Raw genomic sequence first — 16,794 nt, forward strand, 5'->3', positions numbered from 1 at the left:
CACCATGAAAGAATTTTTCCATTCCTACCAAGAAAATGATCGGGATTCACTGAATTTTTGTTCATACCAACGAAGAGAAGTACCGGGTAACTTGAATCTCAAATGATTTATTTTCTGATCGTCTGTAGTCCATTTGATGGACACGGCCATGAATTCATATTGTTTTATCCATGTATTTGGGTTATCATCTTTACTGTTAAATAGGTTGATTTTAATAATTTTCGAATTGTCTGTCACCAATGACAGCCATTTTGACATATGATCGAGTTCTTCTCTTCCAATAACTAGTTTGGCTTCCAGGTCTCGCTTATCTCCACTGCTTTAATTATAATTGATCTGAAGTATTTCGTTTTCCGACTGCGCCATAATGTAATAAACTTATAAAGAAATTAGAGGATGAATTGCTAACTAATAACTTTACTTGTTAACAATTTTACAATACTTGTTTTTCCATATCACCGTGGTAATAAGAATATATGAAAAAGAAGTAGGTATACATAGTGTTCATATACTACAAATTATATTCAACTCTTTTTTAAAATCTGGAGGGGTTCCTTGGAATAGAAAAGAGATGAGAAAATAGGGAGTGAAAGGCTGTTTTTTGCATAATAGGGTGATTAGAGGAGAAGATAATAATGAAGTCTGTGTGTGTGTAAATAGAAAAATCCAGATGTCCATTCATTTTATTGATAAATAAATCAAGGAAAGACAAACAGTTCCTATATTCAACTTCCATAGAAAGGAAATATTGGGTTGGAGACAGTTGAAGGAAGAAAGTAAATTATTAAGTTCATGTAGATTTCCATCAAACAGAATAATGATGTCATTTGCATATCTATAATAGAATAGTATTTCGTAATATAAAGTGAGTGAATGAATGTTTTGTTACAAATGAAAAAACCTGCTAAAGAGGGGCAAAGATTTGAATCCATCGCTAAGCCAGATTTATAAAAAAAAATTTGATCAAACTGAAAAAATGTTTGTTCCAAAACTGTATCTAGTGAGATACAAAATTTTAGACAATCTTGAAAATTAATTTCGGAATCGAAAAGGAGATTTCTAACGATTTGAATACAATCTTTAGGTGAAACACTTGGAAACAAGTTAACTGAATCAAATGAGACGAGAATAGAATCAGACCTTTTCTTAACTGGGGTAATTTTTTTTACTGAGTACGGTGAGTTATCAAAGGCAGCCGGATTGTTGAAATCTGTAAGAGTTCTCAACAAACTGTTAGGCCAAAAGGATAGCCTCGATGTGGGAGAATTGATTTATGATGCAGGTCGACGGAAAAAAAACGTTAGAGACGATCTTGTTTAAATTCTGATTCGAATATAAACCTATCTACAGGATGGAGTTAACACTAGATCATTTTTCTTATTCGTATTTTTTCATATTTCTCAGTTGTTTCAGGAGGTTTTCTTCATTGTTTGAATTTTGCGGGAGGCCATAACCTATAATGTTCGAAAGGAGGATAAAATAAGATATAAAAGTTTGTCTTAAACTTATGGAGTTTTACAACGTGGGAAAATCTCACTGCAAATTGTACCTGTGGTCTCACAGCCGCCTGTAACTGCGTACACGTAGACAGAAAATTTCCTTAAAAAAACTTTAATCTGCAACGCATGATAATAATAACTAATAACTAATAAAATTGTAGTTTTTATACTGTTTTTTGGGTTTATAACCTTCCACAATCTGAAAACTAAAAGCTAAATGAATAGAGAATCTTCTGAGGTGTAGAAAGGGCAAACCTGAAAAGTTCACCTCGAAAAGTGACTGAGTAATATGAACTACTGGAAAGCCCAATTTTTCAGTAACTTGTCTAATTCATAAATTTTGCCATCAAATTGAAAAAAAAATCAATTGAAAATTACATAGCTTTGCTTTCTTGAGTGGTTAATGTTTCGGAAAACAATCCTTTTCCATTTTCAAAACTTGTATTCACCATAAAAATCTCGCCTCAAACTGTGATAGTTCCTATTTCTATCACAGTCACCTCCTAAAAGATGTCTGATTTCTAGAAAACTTTAGTTAAAATGTCTTCTGCGTTTTATGGATAACAAATTGAGGTAGGCGATATACGAGGAATCAATAACATCCAGAAGCTACCTAAATATTTTGAAGAATACTGTTGAGAGCCACTCGAAGAATATCGAAAATTTGGTATCTACTAAACGGAGCTTCTGCACATTGTACAAGAAAAGTGAGCGCAGAACTGAACATATTTTTTGACGATCGGTGGATAAGGCGCTTGGGACCATCAAATTGGCCAGCGAGATTACCCGATTTTAATTAATCAGAATTTTATCTGTGGGGAATGTTTAAAGAAAAAGTTTACAAACACTCGTGCGTTAGAAAGATGAATTGTCAGAGAGGATTACCCAAACATTCGAATATTTGGATCCCAATGAAATCAGTCCTGCCACGATGAAAGCAGTCTACAACTGCATTTTGAAGTGCTTGGAAGTGAACGAACATATTTTGAAATTCCACATAATTATTTTAGTTTTTGATATTCATATCAATAATTCCATTTTCAAGTTTTTTTCTGTTTTTTTTTAAATTTACCCAAACATATCGAAATTGTCCTAAACTCGCATACATTTTTTGAGTTTTGTTAGCGGTTCTGCTGACACATGTTCTGCTGATACATGTTCTGCTGATAATTTTATCACACTGTCCAAAAATAATGAACAATTTCATATAAATTTCGTTTCAATAGTTTTGTTCCATCGTTTTGGAGGTATTTGAAACTTCCGTAGTGACGAAAATGTCAATTTTATTAGGAGAATGTCACAACGTTACTGTAAAATAGTAATCATGGCCTGCTTAGGTACAATATAGAATGGAATACCATTCTGAAGGGATTTTTTCACAAATAAATGCTCATATGTCCGAAACTTGACAAGTTGAGTATACGCATGATATACATAAAGTAAATGTCAGCAGCTTTATGAATTATAATAATATACAGGGTGTTCCATTTGCAATAATAAACTTTAATTCACTTTTTCAAGCAAACAAAAAAGTGTATTTTTTCACCACCCTGTATTAAAGTAACGGAGATTACGCTAAAACGTGGGAAGCCTCCAAGTTTCACCTAACTCCAAACCAAATTTCAGTAGGTAGGTATCATAATGTCTCTTAACTCAAAGATATCAGACTTTATAGGGGTCATGATTTCCAAATAAAAAATTAGAAAGTATTTCATATTTCGAAAACGGTAACAGATAGGTATAGGAAAATATCAAGAAAGTTGTTGAGTAATTGTTGTAGATTCCAAAACTGATATTATATACAGGGTTGCTTCATTTGAAAAATCAAAGTTGCTACTACTTTCTTATGGAAGTGGCAACACCGCATTGTTGAAAATGTTTCAGTTGGGTAGAGAATGTCCGAATATGCTCTTCACTAAATTTTGAAAGTGATTTGTTGTGTGGTTCACCAGAAACGTCTAATGTCAATCCATCGTGAATCAGCCGGTATACATATATCTGCTCGTACCTGTATTACACGTCTCTGCGATATGTGTGTATTTATTATGTGTGAATTGTGTGTATATTGTACGTATATTGTGTATTATGTTATTTTATTAACAAGATTTTTAATTCCCAATCAATGAATAAATATTCTTTCATCTAACTTCTCTCATGTTTTGGCATTGACATAGTGTGACTATCCTATAGAGAGAGAATTACAGATAGTGTGACTTGAACCAAATATATTTTGTATTTGTACTTTTTCACGATTGTTGTTCGTTTTGAGTAAGTATCTCAGCATCTCGCCTAAATAAATGGTTGGTGTCTTTGTACTACTGAAGATGTCGGACAAATTGAAACGGCGAAACATTGACCAACTCACTGGAAACAAAAATGTTTCAGATGACTATTCATTTAAGAACAACCTAATAAATACCTACTATTTTTATTTATCTCCACATAATTTACTTTTTCACTTGCTTTAGGTAAATGAAAAATGCCCAGAACTACATTCGACTTACAAGTCATGCGAATCATGTTTGTCATTGAATTTTGAAATTTTGTATATTCTACTTCATCAAGAAGGGCTTCTTTCGGTGATACGATTTACAACGGACATTCAAGATGAGGTGAATCTACTTACTCAAAGTAGCCACAAAAACAGGATTGTGTCTGCAAAATCTGATAAACAGCTTTTTTCTACCAGTGAACATCTGATTGGACAAAAAAAAAGTATGAAGACATAAATTTCCCTGTTCAAGATTTTTTGCAGCTGTCTTGTTTTTCAGAAGCAAGAAGGAAATTACCCGTTGTGGTCGCCACAATCAAATTCAAATTAATGGTAATACTCAAAGAAGTTGAAATTAAATTTGGAACTGATACAAGTTACATTTCATCTTGGGCAATTAGAGGAATTGATACTACTGTTGTTGTTAAAGATACCTACACCCAAATCAATTCAATTCTGCAAGAAATCTCTATTATGGATTTAAATCCAAGTACACTTCATAAATTGGTGAGGAAATTTAATTTTTTTATTGTTTGAAAATAAACTCTTGCTATTTTTAGATTTTGTCAGGTACTGAAGGAGTAGCACTCACAACACAAATAGTATTCAATAATTCGACTGTTAAGTCTGATATATCTGATATGGATGTAGTGGTTAAACTTGGGGAAATGCGAATTGTTTTCCTCAATTGGTTCGTCTTGAATATGTTGGTGAGTACTATATGGATCTTCGATATGATAAAATACATTGAAAGCATAGTTTCAACAATGTACTGTCTGGATGTGCCAAACAAATTCTCATGCTTATTGGAGTTTTCAAAAATTTGGAGTCAATACGTTCATTGAATGCAAGAAAACAAAAGGAACTGGATGTATAGTTTTTCATGAATTTCAAAATATATTCTGTACTACATACAGGGCCTTTCAATGAAAACTTCACTTTGCCTATAACTCAGAAACGGCATTGTGATCAAAAAGTTTAAATAACATATGAATTTTTATCTTGAAGTTGTTCAATTTTATGTCAAATTCATAACCGAAACTTCACTTCCTTGCAGACAGCAGCTACCTCCCATATTTTTTCCAATAACATGGGAGGGTCGTGTCACACATCATTTGAACGATATCTTGTTCCACTACTACTTTTGGAATATATTTTTCAAAATTGGTTTATTTGTTATCGAGAAATTTGAACGTTTTATTGGAAAACTGTAAATACGTTTTTGTTTATTTTATTGAAGGCACTTGACAACCAACAATATCAATAGAAAAAAATAACGGACATATTACTCAATATAATACGGTGAATATGTAATTTTTTAAAAGAAAAGAGGTAATAGAGAAGCAGGAGACAATAAAATTATGTATTACTCGACTACCCATGCCTTTGAAAAAAATTGGCAGTTAGAAGTGCTACCTACGAAGAAGTGAAGTTTCTGTGAACTTTATATCAAAATTGAAACCTTTTGCAATAAAAACTGATACGTTCTTTGAAAGACAGAGAAAATACCTTTCGTCTAATTCTTCTCTAATAATTCTCAAGTACGCTGACGCAGTTCAACAAACAAATCCTCAAACATATCCATATAGTCAATGTCCTATAAGTAAACTGCAATAGGTAACTGAAATAACTTATCTGAGATACCAAAACAATAATTTTATTAGTCTCTCATAACATATCAAAATTACTGACTTTAGATCCAAAAACTTGTGGATTTCTCCAAATACCAACAAACTTTACTATAATTCCGCAATAGTAGGCACTGCATTCTCAGAAATGACTGACGTTTTTCCTTCAATCTATCTCTCGCAGTGTCGTATGGAAATTATACTAAACAGATTAGGAAAAATGATGATAAAATATATAGAATCACAACTTTGACAACAATGTTTTCGTTTTAATGCAATAATATTCCTGAGAATTTAGTGCTTAGTATTATGAAATTGTACTATAGTTGTCAAAACTCACAAATTCAAAAGGGTAGAGCTGCATAGTTCTAATTGGTAATTGAGGGTTTTGAAATTGGGGTTTTTATTCAATTTATTCATTTCAAATTCTTCCAACAAATTCATCTCCCATCCTTCACTGCACTTATGAAGAATTTTCATGTTTTTTTTTTTATTCATTGTGTGGTTTGTTTCTCGTAGATGTCCATATATAGCTGATTTTTTATCTGATAACACATGCTCACGGTACCTTATCTTGAAATTTAGGCCTGTCTGGCCTATAAAAGCTGCTGAACATTGACCATATTCCAGTCTATGTGTGCCTGATTTTTGCCCCTATCCTTTTTTGGTTTTTGGGCTGAATAACATTTTTCCTAATAATTATTGTTTTGGTATCTCAGAAAGAGTATTGATAATTCTGGTAACATTTTTGTTATTTCAGGTACTTATTTCATTACTTTGACTATACTCGTATCATTGTATAGTTGAGGATTTGTTTGTCAAACTGCGTCAGTTTATTTGAGAATGGTTCAATAAACCGAAATCGGTCGTAAAACATAAAAATCTCAGTAGAAATCCTATTCTATATTTACTATGTCTTGGCACTATCGAAGATACCGTGAATATTAATTTAATGAATAAAATGTTACGAATGATTTCAATAGGCATTCTTGGATCCTTTTTTTTATTTCTCCGTAAAAAATTGCAAACCACCAGTACTAACAGAACTATTAATATTTGTGATGTACTGTTCAGTTAGATCTTCCTTTCGAAGATGATCACTTGGTGATCGAAACACGTGTCGAGGTGTTAAAATAACGGTTTGGTGTTTGGGAAAAAACTCTTGTAATATTCAGAACTATTAATTTTTTTTTAACAGATAGTAAACATATTACAGTAAGTAAATAAGAATCGAGAAAAAAGGGAGAAAACTGCAAATTATTGATAAAGATTGCAATATTTTAGAAGTTCCATTTTTATAATGTAATAAAGATAATCGTTTTATCATCATCATATTGTGAACGTCGGTTCCGTGAGTTTTTTCACATAGCGGTGGTGTTTTTCATTTAAATGTAGAAAAGAAAAATATGAAAATAGTGTTATAAATATGAATGAAAATCGGTTAGCTCTATACCGAGAATATTTTTTATTGTTCGATATATGGTTTGGCATCTTAGTTCGTTATCGACGCATTCTTCATGTTGAACAGTGAGTGTGTGAGAAAGAGAGAGCTCATTATTCGATGACATGAGGACCTTACATTGTAATTCTGAGAATTATTAGGAAATACATACTTTTGAATTGGAGCATGTTCGTTATCAGAATGCACTGGATGAAGACTTTTGATGATACATTCGTAACCAGGAAATTGATAATAATTCAATAAGACAATTTAATATTTCAGAACTTATTTTATGGACCAATGAAATATCGAGAATGTGATGTGTGATACGACGCATACGCAGGACGGGGAAACTAATAAATTTACATGAGCATATTTGACATGATCATTGCAGAAGTTGAAGGTGTTCTGAGCAACCATGAATGAATTTCAATTTTTAGTAGCATAAAAATTCCTGAGTCGGATTGAAACTGGAAAATATGAGTTTACACCTAGAAACGTCTGAAAGCGTTTTGGGAACGCCAGAAAGACGTGCGTGAAGTTAGCGTTGGACGCCAGCGCCCAAATCTAACGCACGCACCCCACTCTCGCCCCCATTCCGATTTACACCACACAAAGAGTGGAATGTTGATTCATGAAGATCACTAATTTGGCAACCAATATTTTCAACATGATGATTTCCTCTCAGAAGCTTTTATAGTCTGTATTATAATGACGAGGTGATATTGAAGTTAATGTGATGGATATAAAACACAACAACCTCACTCTTGGATTCCAACTGGTGGAATTTATGACCAAATGAAAAATTCATCAGAAGAATGATTCATTGAATAGTTAATTTTCAGAAAACTATCGGTGTCATAGAAAAATGAACTCCCATCACTTGAGTGGAATATTTCGCTTCCAAACTGAGAATTGTCATCAATTATGTCCTAGTTAAAAATGTTATCAGAGAAATGATAAGTATACTGAATACTGAATTTTCAGTCCTTCAAAATAGTAGGATCATAAAAAAAAACACATTAGATGTCTCTTTTTTTTCCTTCTTAAACTGGCTTGTGCCCCCGAGTACGACTTGGTGGAAAATATTGATAAAGATATGACATACTGAACATTGAATTTTCAGTCCTTCAAATTACCGGGATCATACAAAAAAACACCCCTTCCACATTAGATATTTAATTTTTTCCTTCTCAAACTGGCTCGTGTCCCCGAATACGACTTAGTGGAAAATGTTAATGACGAGATGATATACTGAATTCTGAATTTTCAGTCCATCAAAATGCCGGAATGATACAAAAAAAACACCCGTTCCACATCAGATGTATAATTTTTTCCATCTTTAATCTGCTTGTGTCCCCGAATACGACTTAATGGAAAATGTTGATGAAGAGAGGAGTAAATAGGCTGCACCGCTTCTAAAAGCTGGCTTATGGAGATTAACATGAGAAAACTGCTGAGGTCCATCGTGGCATTTTTGGTTCCTTTCAAGGTCACGCGTAAGGCCGAGAATTGAGCAGCGTTATCGCGGTTTGGAAGATAACGATTCGAGCGCGTTTGAATAATATGAAAACAATAATATACAAGGTGTGTGTGGTGTGCGTCAAAATACATAATTTGAGAAAAAACAACGTAACAGTTTACCGGGACTGTAATATTTCAACGCGTAATATTTCTCAATGTGTGTACGGGGTGTCTCAAATAACATTATTGAAAAAACATGGCGGCAATGTAACAGGCATTGAGCGGAGTATACAGGGTGCGTCAAAATACAACATTTAAGAAAAAACAATATGGAAATTCAACGAGGCTCTAACGTTTCAACGTGTGATCCTTCAATGTGAACAGGATGTCTCAAAATGCATCATTCGAGAACAAAACATGACAGTTAAACGATTCAACGTGCGATCCCACATGTTACGTGTTGTGGAGTTGACGTTAGAGAATGAGGCAATGGGGGAAGCGAAATATTTGGCAATTACATTAAAGAAAAAACATGGCAGTTGCTTGTAGAGAAAATCATCAGATTTACAGGATGTTGTTTTACATGCGTTTCAATCGTTTTGCGTATGTTTATTCGTTATCGTTTCGTCGTCATTATCTCTGGTCATTTTCAGGCCTCCGATAGGTACCTTGTGGAACACCCAACTCAATGTAGGTGTGGCGTATGAGAAGATGCAATTTCTGTATGAGAGAGAAGATGATTACATCAGTGTGAAATAGAGAAGAAATGAAAGTTGTGATATACCAAAAGGGTGCTAAGCCACATATCCGTTAATAATAATCGGATCGTCACGTACAGCACGTCAAATGGAAGAGAAAGGAATGCAGAATTAATCGACAGAGAAAAAACAAATATGGCGGCCAGAAGGGCACTAAGTCATATCTTCGTTAATAATATTCGGATCTCAACGTACAGCACATCAAATGAAAGGGGAAGAAATGCAGAATGTGTCGACAAAGTAAAAACAGAGATGGTGGCCAGAAGGGTATTAAGTCACATCTTCGGTAATAATAGCCGGATCTCAACGTGCAGCACAACAAATGGAAGGAAAGAGAATGCCGACAGAGAAAAAATAACGATGATGGCCAGAAGGGCACTTAGTCACATCTTCGTTAATAATAGCCGTTTCTCAACATCAAATGGAAGGGAAAGAAATGCAGAATTAATCGACACAGTAAAAACAAAGATGATGGCCAGAAGGGCACTGAGCCACATTTTCGGTAATAATGATCGGATCGTCACGTACAGCACGTCAAATGGGAGGGAAAAGAATGCAGAATTAATTGACAAAAAAACCAAAGATTGCGGTCAGAAGAGCACTAAGCCACATCTTCCTTAATCATAATCGGATCTCTACGTACAGCATGTCAAATTAAAGGGAAAGAAATGTAGAATTATTCGACAAAGAAAAACAAAGATGGTGGCCAGAAGGGCACTAAGTCACACCTTCGTCAATAATATTCGGATCTCAACGTACAGCACATCAAATGAAAGGGAAAGGAATGTAGAATGTATCGACAAAGTAAAAACAAAGATGGCGTAACATGTCAGAAGGGCACTAAGTCACAGCTTCGTTAATAATATTCGGATCTCAACGTACAGCACATCAAATGAAATATAAAGGAATACAGAATGTATCGCGACAAAGTGAAAACAAAGATGGTGCAACATGTCAGAAGGGCACTAAGTCACATTTTCATGTTTCAACATGACATTCATCTATCATTTACGGTCTCTCAACGCGCGTTTCGCTAACCAAGTAAACATTATCAAAAGATAAATACCATTCTGAGGAAAAACAATGGTCGCTCGTCATTTGTCGTTGAAATAAATAAGACCTTTTGGATTTGCATGATAAATAATAACTTATAGTTAGCCTCCTTGAAATAAATAGAATAATGATCGATGGTATAGTGAAAATCATACAACAAAGTGTATTAATTAGTTTTTTAATATGTATTTCCATCAAGTATCGGCCAGCTCTATTCAATTATGAAATAATAGAAAAACCTATCATTGTTTCCGATGTGAGGAAGACGTAGCTCTCAAATTACAATGTGCGATCGAGCAGATCGTTTTGAATGTGATGAATGAAAAATGGCTAACAACTTCTCATCCATACAGAGATTGAGAATTACATCTGACATTTATATGATTTTTTTAAAGAGGAAATTTGGATGATGCTCGTATCATAAGTGACGTAACCTAACATTTCAACATGCGATGCTCAGTCAACTCTCAGAAGAGAGACGTAACCCCACATTTCAACGGTCAAGAAGTTTATATACGTTTCCTTTCCAGCATTTGGGAAGTAATAATCTTTTAAAAGATTCATCATTGCGGAAGTGAGCAGAAATAGTCAATATTGATTCATACATTATATTTCAATGAATTTACAAAGTTATGATATATCCATTTCCTCGACTATGCAATAATGCATCCATGGTAAAGTTTCATCAGAATCGGGTATTAGATATCTTTCATTATTTCCGGGGGAAAAGGCGATCTTCTCCTGGACGATGGAGTGCACTTGATATTTATCGAAGCGAATTAGTCTCTGAGTAACACTCATACATTTCCGAATCTGTATAATCATATGGCATAACTCCTTTCTTCGTTAACAATTTAAAGCGTCGGTAATCTGCGACTTTAGATTGGGAAACTCTGGAAGATACGATACTAGTTTATCTAATGAAGAAGCCATAACATGGAACGAGTCAATAAATCTGAATTGAATTGGTGTTTCATCAACGTGTTTTGTGAAGGAAATATACTTTTCTTTGGCTATCGGGAGTAGATCTTTCCAAAGTAGACCTTTCCAGCCATTCTTGTAGCGATGTCTCCAACGATGAAGTGTGCGTCATATCCACTCAAGTTATGAAAAACAACAGAAACAGTATGAGAGTCCTTGTAGTTGATATTACACCCCTTATGAACAGCTTCCTGATAGTCATTTCCGGAAATCAGGTGGTTGAGATCTCGAACCTTCTCACATTCTAGGGTGAAAGGCTGCTCGCAAATATGACAGTGTGCATCCAGGTCTCGTTAATATTATAAGTTCACCAAAATACTGTGGTCATATCCTCAGCTAGTTGAACCATCTCATCAGCAAACCACGTCATACAGTCTGGTCCGCGATGGGATTTTTAAAACGAGAGCGAATCATCGTAGGAGCATTTCACGTAGTAGCCAACTGCAGCAGGAATATGATGCTGAGATTTCTTTTCATCTACAGAGGGTTTCAAAACACTTTCCAAGTCAGCATAAACCATGAATGGGTCCTTTTCTTTGTTTTTGAAATTTTTAAATTTCAAAATATCTTTCCCAGGCTCTGGCATCTTTTTGGTTGCTTCATTCATCTTCATGCAATTGTCAATATGCCTATTTAATATATCTTGGTACCTAAAGTAATGCAGACATCGGTCACAAAAATACTTGCAATGTTTTTCTTAACTCAACTGACTTGATAGAATTCTAGGTAGGTTCCTGATTCAAACAAAGTGAAATTTCATTGGAGTATCATTTTCTTTTTCGCCCTCTTCAAAATACTGCTCTTGCACCCAAAGAAGAACAACGATTCTTTTTTTCTTATCACTAGTTAGATATGTCGGAAGAGTTTCAAAGGATTTCTTGTTTTTCTGAAGTATATAAATGTTGATGGAAACGTTATTCTGCTTCTCAGAGTTGGGGATCTGCTTCAAAGTCACAGGGAACTGGATACCTTTCAGATTTAATACCGTTGATTATTGGAGATAATATGACAATTCATTTGGATTATATTGCGCTGGATACAGAGCAGAAACAACGTCCCAGGCGAAGCAAGCTTGGTCATCATTCTTAACATTGATACATGCATGCTTCTTCCAGATGTGAGGTGGTAACTCAATATATGATGATCCTAGTTGAGGAGTAAACTCGTTGATGTTAACCCCCAGATCAACCACTTTTTTCAACGCCCAGCCGGAATCACGTTCTTGGAACTCCTCGAGAGCTTTCATTATTGGCTCAATAACTTTATGTTGGAACCATTCATCCAGATTGGTGTCTCGGTAGATTGGGGAGTTTGAGATGATGAAATAATTGTTATCTCGTAGAATTTGTTTTGGCAATTTCAAATTCAACATAAAAATCATATTAACTTTCACAGATTCATCCTTTTTGGGGGCATTAAATATAGCATTTGAGTTAATCAGGAAAGAATCTGGGTCCTTATGTTTCATATTTGAGATTACGCCACTCCTGATTAGGTTACTGAAGGCTGAGTCAGTCTCATCCTAATGAACACGATTCCTTGCTGTTTCATGTCGAGAAGAATGCCCTGCCCCCTTTTTCTGCATATCTTTGAATTCATTACACATCGTCGTAATGTTGCTCAAACACGTTTCTAAATGTTACTTCTCCCCCACAGAAGTTGTATTCTTCATCGCTTTGCGAATCCTTCTCATACCCTTGGTAAACTACTCAAGGCCCTCTTGAGCAATCTTATCACCATAATTTGGGGTTATAAGCCCCAGGATGGTGATCAGCTAACATCGACATGCTGTAATTACAAAAAAGTTAAGTTAAGGTTCAACGTTCTAAAGAAGACTGATGAAATTTGGTAGCGCAGAGCAACTGAATACTAAGAGAAAGTGGGGGGGGGGGGGTTAATTGAGGGTTTATTTCATAAAGTGATTTGATTCAACAGTGGTATTGTGATAAAAACATCTCTTGTTACATTATTTGCATCAACGATAAACCAACAGCATTTGCGTTGGTATTAACTATGAATTTTGACCCGTTGAAAAAACATTCTAATCCGAAAACCCTCAATTATATTCATACGTTGAAGGGGTACCGCAGAAAAGGATATGCAACTAAACTTATCGCTCACATTAAGAGTCATGAAGAATTTACAGCTTTTTGTAGTAATAAGGAATCTGAATTGTTATTTGAAAAATGTGGTGGTACATTATTGGGGTATAATGGTGTGTCCAATGTTCAGATATCCATAATAGAAAATATAAAAATTTTAGAATTTTTTTCAATAACTTGACAAAAATTTTAATATCATTTCTATGAAATTACACCCTAAGAATATAATCCTGTAGATAAGGAGATGCATTGAACCAATGCATTTGCAAAACGATAATGATGATTGAATTAATATGTTTTCATGATAAATTATAAATTTTTTGTGTAACTCCTTCTTGACTAGGCTACGAGAGATTACATTTTAATTTATATGGTGATGTTATTCAATGTTCGTAGGTGGGAGTGTTTGTCACCTAACGATATTTGTATCATTTTCCACTTTGTGAAAAATGAATGGAGACGATGATATTCCGACTTTGTCGAAATTAAACGGCCAATCACTACCCTCAACGAGCGCAATATAGTTTGATGTTGCGCAGTTACGCTTTGCGCAGTATGGTTTGGTTTAGCGTACTATGTATCAGTTACACTAAGCACAGATGGTTAGGTATGTGGTGGTTACGTATATATAGACTTGTTAAAATGAAAATAATCTAGTTGCAGTCAATATGTCAGATAACACGACATCCAATAAATGTGCGGTGAAGGAACCAGTTCCAAACAAAAGGGGATTTCAGAACAGCAAAGAACAATCGAATCTGATATATATGGGATCCGTTTTGAGAATGGATATGTTATTGGCGATACCCCTGTACAATATGAAAACGATGAACTTGTTATAAAAAAACGAACATTTCAATCTTACACAAGGACTACTTCAACTATTATTGACACGTGTTCCTCGACATTATACAGCTAAAGACTTGATTGTATACAAACATATTTTAATAATCACCAATGTCTACAAACAAAGATATAAATCCAATGTACCAGTGAACGCCAACCGCTCATGAAAGTACCGAAACATCATTTCATTATTGTTTCCTCCAAAAAGAAGAAGGAGTACTCAACGCCAGATCCACAACGAGCAGCGCATAAAGAATACTAATATAAAAGCCCACAGTTATGTTGATGACGTAGAACAACAAGGTAATTCGATGTTAAAGCAGTTTCAAAAGAGAAAATTAAACAATCGTGACTCATACATCAACGATAAAAATAAAAACAACAATAAAAATTAATTGGCGCTCCGGGGCGACTTCATTGATTCCAGTGGCACATTTGCTTTTTCAGCTGCAGGAAAACCCGGAAAAACCTGCAGCAACACATCATCTGAAGATCTTGATTTGCCAATGTCCTCTCTCTCATAAAACAAAATGTAGGGTGTCTACAGGTGCTCCAATAGATTCAATACATTACCAGAACACTTCGTGACCCGACTATCGTCAAACTTGAACCAGTCCGTTTCGTCTTTGACCAAGGCTTAATAATGACTCATAGATTATATAGAGGTCCTCTTTTATTCAATAGATTTCAAATATCGCTCATTTAAAATGTGTTCTATTCCAAACATAGTTTTTACCAAGAACCTAGTTTTTTTTCAAATATTGAGGATGAATAGCAGAAAACGTTTTACTTTTCTCAACATTTGTAAATGTACACGCACCAACTCTTTATTAACCCCTTTTTTAAAAATCATATATAAAATTCATTGATCAACGTTGTATATTAACATAATTATTCAAAACCCATTAGGGAATGCTATTTCAAATCGCTAGTTAATATTCAGTACAGTCAGTCCTTATTGTTGTAGGCTTTCATTCGGGGGAATGTGTTGTGTATTTCTTTTTTTTGTGTCCGACCGAAAGTTCGGTTTCGGCACAAAAACCGGGTTTCGATTTAGTTCCGGTTTCGGCGGCAAACCTGCCGAAACTACGACTGAAACCGAAACTGCATTCGGGAGTTCCCGCACTATGATCGGTCATGTTCGGCGGGTTGAATTTCATACAAGCGACGAAGACATTTTGCCGCGTCCACGTGCCTAATCATGTCGTGACTCGTGACTTACTTTATGATTTACTTTGTTCATTACATAAATATTAAGTACCTATTGTAATATTAGGTAACAACTTAAATAAGTAATTTATGTTTAATATTTTTGAAAAACCATTAATAATATTCAAAAGAAGGATCTACACCTACTCAAATAAACACCTCACCTTTTTTAAGGGGAAATTAATATTTTTTCTTAAACAAGGGTTTGTTATGTTGATTATCAATAAGTAAAAATGTCGAAGACTGCATAACGTTGTGATTTAAAGATAAAAAAATATAGACTGACTGATTATAATAACGTTTTCTTTATTTTTCCTTCAAAACATAATCCTTGTAAGGAAGTTTCGGTTTCGGCCGAAACTGAGACCGTTGCCGAAATTTGTTTTCGGTTTCGGTCGTAAAAATCAGTTTCGGTCGGACACTAATTTTTTTTTGTAGTTTTGTAGTGAAATATATCAATAAAAATGTTCTGAACTGAACAAAGAAAAAATATTGTATGTAAGAATGAACTATTTGCTTATTAAAGATGCTTACTAAAGATTTGAATGGAAAATATCAATTAAAATGTTTAATGAAGCGGAGAAAAATGTTGTATAGAAACACAACTTTATGCGAATCATATCTATGAATAATAAGCTGGAGAGACAAAAAAATATTGAATGTGAGAATGAACTCTGCGTACTAAACGATGAAATGATGTATTCCATTGAGGGATCAGTCGCCATGTTTTTTTTGCGAACGTCCTGTATACGTTGTTTTTCATTGGGATTGCACGTTGAAAACTGAGTCGCCTTGTTTTTTGGAACACCCTGTATATAATTTTCTTCTCAATGAGATGTCCTGTATAAGTTTTCAAATGAGTCGTTCTGTATATTACTTTTCTAAACACGTTAATGCAGTCATGTTTTTCAGGAATGATGTATTTTGAGACATCATGTACAAATTGAGGGATCGCACGTTGAAAACTGAGGTCCTCGTCACCTCATATTATCATTTTGTTTTCATATATATTTTGAAACACCTTGTATAATTTTTTCTTTCAACAAACATCAATAAAACACCCTGTATACATTTTTTCAAAAGGTTATGCTATATATTTTTCTCTCAAACACTTCAATGCGACATCCTACACAATTTTCAGTTAAACAAACAAAAATATTGTATGAAAGATTGAATTCTTTGCGTAATAAACGATAAAAAATTATTGAAACACGACTTCATATGAACGGAACTCAGCAATAGAAATTTTCGAACGAAGCAGAGAAAAAATGGTGCATTGAAACAAGACTTTGGTGCAGTTACGCATATAGACTTGTTGAGGT

At 34.3% G+C, this 16,794-nt stretch overlaps 1 protein-coding gene across 1 annotated transcript in view; it reads left to right on the plus strand.

Annotated features, from left to right (window-relative positions):
- Positions 1-16,794, plus strand: part of LOC111511015 (intermembrane lipid transfer protein Vps13) — a 1,108,316-nt gene that overhangs the window by 296,946 nt on the left and 794,576 nt on the right. The window contains 3 exon segments of the mRNA XM_074170346.1: positions 3,968-4,214; positions 4,271-4,497; positions 4,551-4,700. Coding sequence (XP_074026447.1) covers positions 3,968-4,214; positions 4,271-4,497; positions 4,551-4,700 — 624 coding nt within the window.

The sequence above is a fragment of the Leptinotarsa decemlineata genome, unplaced genomic scaffold (genome assembly GCF_025532065.1).
Source record: "Leptinotarsa decemlineata unplaced genomic scaffold, Ldec_3_MD MMD2_P_RNA_scaffold_8, whole genome shotgun sequence".
Taxonomy (NCBI): domain Eukaryota; kingdom Metazoa; phylum Arthropoda; class Insecta; order Coleoptera; family Chrysomelidae; genus Leptinotarsa; species Leptinotarsa decemlineata.